The 5,889-nt window shown below is 33.7% G+C and overlaps 1 protein-coding gene across 1 annotated transcript; it reads right to left on the reverse strand.

Annotated features, from left to right (window-relative positions):
* Positions 1–940: 940 nt before the first annotated feature.
* LOC120075154 (Tetratricopeptide repeat (TPR)-like superfamily protein) lies at positions 941–4,468 on the reverse strand. Its single transcript, XM_039028335.2, has one exon. It carries the CDS (start codon positions 4,380–4,382, stop codon positions 2,292–2,294), a length of 2,091 nt encoding a protein of 696 aa, XP_038884263.1. The 5' UTR covers positions 4,383–4,468; the 3' UTR covers positions 941–2,291.
* Between the last annotated feature and the right edge of the window lie 1,421 nt (positions 4,469–5,889).

A 5,889-nucleotide genomic window follows, 5' to 3' on the forward strand; every position in this document is an offset into this window, starting at 1 on the left:
AAATAAAAATTGAATCAAATTTCTAGTAAATTTCTTTTTTCTGTTTTCTTCTTTTATTTTCTTCTTTTATTTTTTTTATTGTTTTTTTGTATTTTTAGATAATTTTTTTACTGTGAAATTCAAATTTTTAAAGGTTTACAATAAAATAAAAATTGAATCAAATTTCTAGTCACGAATTAATTCTAAATTTTTTTTCCACATTTTCCCCCAATTTATATCTTTTATTTTTCATTTTTTTTTTTTTGCATTTTTGGAGAATCTTTTCCTGTAAAATTCAATAAAATAAAAATTGAATCAAATTTTTAGTCACGAATTAAGACTAAATATATTTTTTTCACATTTTTCCCAACTTCTGTCTTTTATTTTTTAGTTTTTTTTCATTGTTAGAAAATCTTTTACTGTAAAATTCAAATTCTTAAAGGTTGAATCAAATTTCTAGTCACGAATTAAGGTTATATTTTTTTTTTCACATTTTCCCAATTTCTGTTTTCTTTTATTTTTTATTGTTTTTTTTTTGTATTTTTTGAAAATTTTTTACTGTAAAATTCAAATTTTTAAAGGTCTATGGTAAAATAAAAATTGAATCAAAATTCTCATCACTAATTAAGACTAAATCTATTTTTTTTAGATTTCTTTTCACATAAATTTGTTCCCTTTGTATCTACTTAAATAAAAAAGCAATAAAAAATAATAAAAGCAATAAAAGCAATAATAAAAATATGAAACTCGTGAACCCCATCAAAATCATACCCTATTTTTGTCAATACATTTTCCCTCCACCTTACTTTTGTAATTTCTTTTCCATATGCCCTATTTTTATTATTACTTTAAAAAAAAATACAAAATTCTTGAACTTATGTTCTTTGACATACAATATCAGTTCTAGAAATTATAGTAATCTATCCTATCTCTCACCAACAAGAATAAGCCGAGCCAAAATAAAGCACAAGGGATATTAAAATTAAAGTGACTTTTCAGTCAGCTAAGTGTTTGTCATGATCTGTTCTTATCTCATTTTCCATTATATGTTAAAAGAATAAAGAATCAGCTCCTGTTCTGCTATATATATATGAGTCAGGGCAACTAAAACAGCTGACCCTTCAAGCAGAAACGCCAAGTATCACCCAAGTTTGTTGTTCTTGTTTGTTCAAATTACAGAAAGCAAGCTTTGAACCCTTAACGATACCTCGATGGACTCGCTTCATAGTTTCCCTGTTTAAATAAGCATTGATAGCTTAGTTCATGAATGACTTGACTTGTGGGGTGGGGATTATAACAATCAACAGGTTGGGTAGATCAAGATCCTGGTTTCTTCTCATTGAGCGCCTAGAGCAAACACTTGATGCCGTAATGAGAAATAATACCTTGGCCTCTTATCATTCAGACCTTGGATCTAAATTTCTTTTTGATTGTTGATGCTATTGAGCAGGTAGCCGAAAACTTTAGATTCTACAATGAATGAGACAACTTTCCACAGTGGTTTCGAACCATGATGGCATGAGCTGAGAGGAATTTATAAAAGACGGGCGATAAACCCAACCAAAGGAGTTCCAAAAAGACTTCTCCAATTGGTCGAAAGGAGGGAAAAACTATAGGAGCTATTGAAAGATAAAACATTAAAAAAAAATCTATCATAGGCGCTTCCTTTTTCATTGAAGAGAGTCGTTCCATTCAATCCAAATGCTCCACAAAAAGGCCCTAAAAAAGGTGCATCCACATGGCTCGCTTGCCATCTGTGAAGGGGTGGCCAGTGAGGGTGTATGTGAGGAGGGTGATAATCTCCTTAAGTAGTGCAGTCGACCAGCCAAAGGAGTGTGCGAACTCCTTCCAAAAACTGTTGGCAAAAATACAGCTAAAAAACAAGTGGCTTGGTGTCTCATGGGCAGGCTTGCAAAGGGTGTAGCAGTGTGGTGAGAGAGCCATGTGCGGTTGTCACCAGTATTAATAGCACAATGGCTGAGTTCCCAAAGGAAAATTTTGATTTTTTCTGGGGGTAAAAGTCAGTCTATATTTCCTTATGAAGAGGGGTAACATGATCCACAAGAGATGTGTTCATTTAGGCAAGAGATTTGGTGGAGAATTTACCCTCTGGATCCGGATTCCACACAACAGTCTTTGTGGGTATTTAAAGAAAGTTCTGCTTGTTGAGTCGTATGGTTACCCATTCTGCCAACCTCGAGTGTCCATTTAGGGGTAACATGATCCGGAAGAGATGTGTTCATTTAGGCAAAAGATTTGGTGGAGAATTTACCCTTTGGATCCGGAATCCACACAACAGTCTTTGTGGGTATTTAAAGAAAGTTCTGCTTGTTGAGTCGTATGGTTACCCATTCTGCCAACCTCGAGTGTCCGTGTTTCCTACATGCATCAAGGATTCTTTCCAGCATTGGAACAGTGGGATCAAAGGGCATATTGTTGATAAATTTTTGGAGCTCATCCATGTTTCCATGTCGTCCATAGAGCTCAATCATGCATTCGTAGTGCTCTAATCGAGGTATGATACAGAACTTCTCACTCATTGAATCGAAATACTGCCTACCTAACTCAACGAGATTTTCATGCACACAAGCAAGCAAAATACCTTGGAAGGTTACATGGTCCGGTTTAATGCCTTCCACCATCGTCATCAATTGAAATAGTTTGATTACTATCATACCCCTTCTGTTGTGGCAACATCCTAAGATAATGGAGTTCCACAGAACCACATCGCGTGAAGCCACGTGTTCAAAAACCTTGAGAGCATAGTCAAGTTGGCGGCATTTGCAGTACATATCGACTAAAGCTCCGCTAACTACGATATCTATCTCATAATTATTTCTAACCATGAAGCCATGGATTTGTTTACCTTGCTCTAACGCAAAAGTGTTTGCACAGGCTCCTAAAAGAGTTGCAAAGGTAAATTTACTAGGAGCTGTTTCCCATTGCATCTCTGAGAAAATTGTCATAGCCTGTTCACTCAAGCCATGGCGAGCATAGGTAGTGAGTAGTGCATTCCAGGAAACTTTATCCCGCCATTGACTCATTTGGTAGAACCAAACTCTGGCACTTTTCAAGTTCCCACATTTACCATACATGTCAAGAAGGGCATTGCCAATAAAGAGATTAGCATAGAAACCAATTCTATAGACAAAACCATGAACTTGCTTTCCTCTTTCAACATCTAAAAGGCCAGTACATGCATTCAATATCAGGCGAAGCGTTATGTGATCAACCTCCTTAATCGAACTGTGCATCAAGTGGACAAATTCCAATGCCTCTTCCCATTGACGGGAATTAATATACCCTGCCAGCATAGAATTCCATGAAATCACATTGCGTTCAGGCATTTCATTGAAAAGCTCCCTGGCTTTTAGAACTTCCCCAGACATTGCATATCCATATACCATTGAAGTCCAAGAAATAAGATTTCTTGAACTAGGTTGGGTAAATACTTGGTGAGCGTTTACTAATGTTCCACATTTCATATACATGTCAATTAAAGAGCTCGAAATAACCTCATTTTCTTCCAAACCTACTTTAACTACAATGCCATGAATTTGCTTGCCTTCTATCAGAGCTGCCATACTTGAACAAGCAATGAGAGCATTGGAAAAAGTAAAACTCAATGGCATTACTGCCTCCCGGAACATTTGGAAAAACATTGAAACTGCTTCTTTCCCATTGTCCACCTCAAGATAGCGCCTAACAATCACATTCCAGGAAACATCATTTCGATTCTGGATTTCATCAAACATGCTACGTGCATCATTCATAAGCCGACACTTTCCATATACATCAACAAGCGAGCTCTCAAGAATCACATTGCCAACAAAGCCACATTTAACAATATGCCCATGAATTTGCTTCGAAAAGTGAAGAGCTAAAACAGAACCACAAGACCCAAGAACACTAGCTAAAGTTATCTCGGTAGCATAAACACCGGATTTATTCATATCCAAAAACAAATTCAATGCTTCTGAAGCATACCCATTCTGCGTATACGCAGTTATCATCGCATTCCAAGATCCCCCATCTCTCTGAGGCATTTCCTCGAACAGCTCCCTCGCATCCTCCAAACACCCACATTTACCATACGCCTCAATGGCCCGATTCAACAGGAAAGTCGGTGGCTTGGGGCAAAAAGTAACCAAATGAGACTCGACCTTTCGAGCTTCAACAAGTGCGCGATTGGAAGAGCAAATTTGGAAGAGGCGAGCGTACAGTGGATGAGGAAAGGGAAATGGGGAATCGAACAGGACCAAGACAGCTTTTCGGAGGCGACCCTCTTTCAGGTATTTGAGGACTGTGGTGGCGGCGGCTTTGGCGCCGGTGGGTTCGGTTCTGGCGGTCAGGTTCTTACGGGAAAGAAGGCGATTGAGTATTGAGGCCGCAGACACACCCATGAATCAAACGAGCACCTCGCACTCGAGTGGCTTCACATGCCGCCGCATTCATTTGCCCTTCTGACCAAGTATACAAACACCAGCAAAATAATGTGTAAAGTTTATAAAAATACACCTAAAATTTTCGAAAAACTCTCATTCTTATTTATAAATTTTAAAGGTTTAGATTCTAAGTAAAAATCTATCTCGTTCGGTAACTATTTGATTTTTTTTGTTTTTTAAAGTTAAGTCTATTTCATCAACATTTCTTACCATGCTTTGCATCTTTCTTAAAAATAATAATTGAATTTTTAGCCAAATTCCAAAACACAAATAATTTTTTGAAAGTTACTTTTTTTTAGTTCTCAAAGTTTAGCTTTGTTTTTTAAACCATTGGTGAATAGTAGATAACAAAGAAAAAAATTTGGAGATGAAAGTAGTGTCATAGATTTAATTTAAAAAAAAAAAAAAAAAAACAAAATGATTACCAAACAATACCTAAATTTCAAACTTATATTATTTAAAAGTCTTTGAAATTTCAAAACGTCTATTTTAGTTCATAAATTTATTTTTTTTAATGGTTTCTTCAATTAAAATTATGTTAATAAATAATAAAATGATGAAGTATAAATTAACGTGGCAGTTGATATATAACAATTAATTATATAAATGATTTTAACGATGATATAAGTTCCCTATATAGTTGTAATTAATAAAAAAAAATACCTTCCAATTTTAATACTTTTGCGGTCATTTAATATTTACACTTCAATTATCGCGTCAATTTACATTCTTTATTTTAACGAAAGAGATATTTCGGAACGAAATTAAAAAATTTGAGGTAAAATTGAAAATTTTCAAAATGCAAGTACATAATTGAAACTTACTCCAAGGTTCATAAAAATATTTTATATAATTTAACTTATATATTCCTTGAGTTGAGTTAGATTTAGGATATGTTTAGAATTGCCTTTTCAAGTTATTAATTTTTTAAAAAAAATGTGTTTGGGAGTGATAGTTGGAGTAGTGATTTTGGAAAAAGAGATTTAGTTACAATTGATTTTATAAAATTGATTTTTAAACAATCAAATTTATGTTTAATACCAAACTCTTAAAAGTGATTTTCATATATTTAGAATTGATTTAGAATTGTTATGTTTGATTGGAGTTACCCAATTACTCATAGTTATATTTTCTATTTGAAAAATTATTATTTAACTAAATAATTATATGGTAAATATCTATTTCTATTTATTTTATTGTTAAATTCTTATATACATGGTTGATATTTTGAGTAAAGTGAATGTTTAATAATACATATTGAAAGAAAATTCAAAACATATATAATTATTTATTTTATTAACGATTAATGACAAACAATATCTATTATCTTTTGTTCCAGTATTTAAGTTTAAAAACAGATAATTTTGCAAATAGTTAACCACCAATATTTTAACAAAAAATCGAATTAGATAACCATTTTGGGACTAATTCCTAGTCAATCATCTAACAAAAATCACCTGTCAAT

Source organism: Benincasa hispida, chromosome 4, assembly GCF_027475165.1.
Source record: "Benincasa hispida cultivar pf3 chromosome 4, pf3_genome.v1.1, whole genome shotgun sequence".
In the NCBI taxonomy this organism is placed as follows: domain Eukaryota; kingdom Viridiplantae; phylum Streptophyta; class Magnoliopsida; order Cucurbitales; family Cucurbitaceae; genus Benincasa; species Benincasa hispida.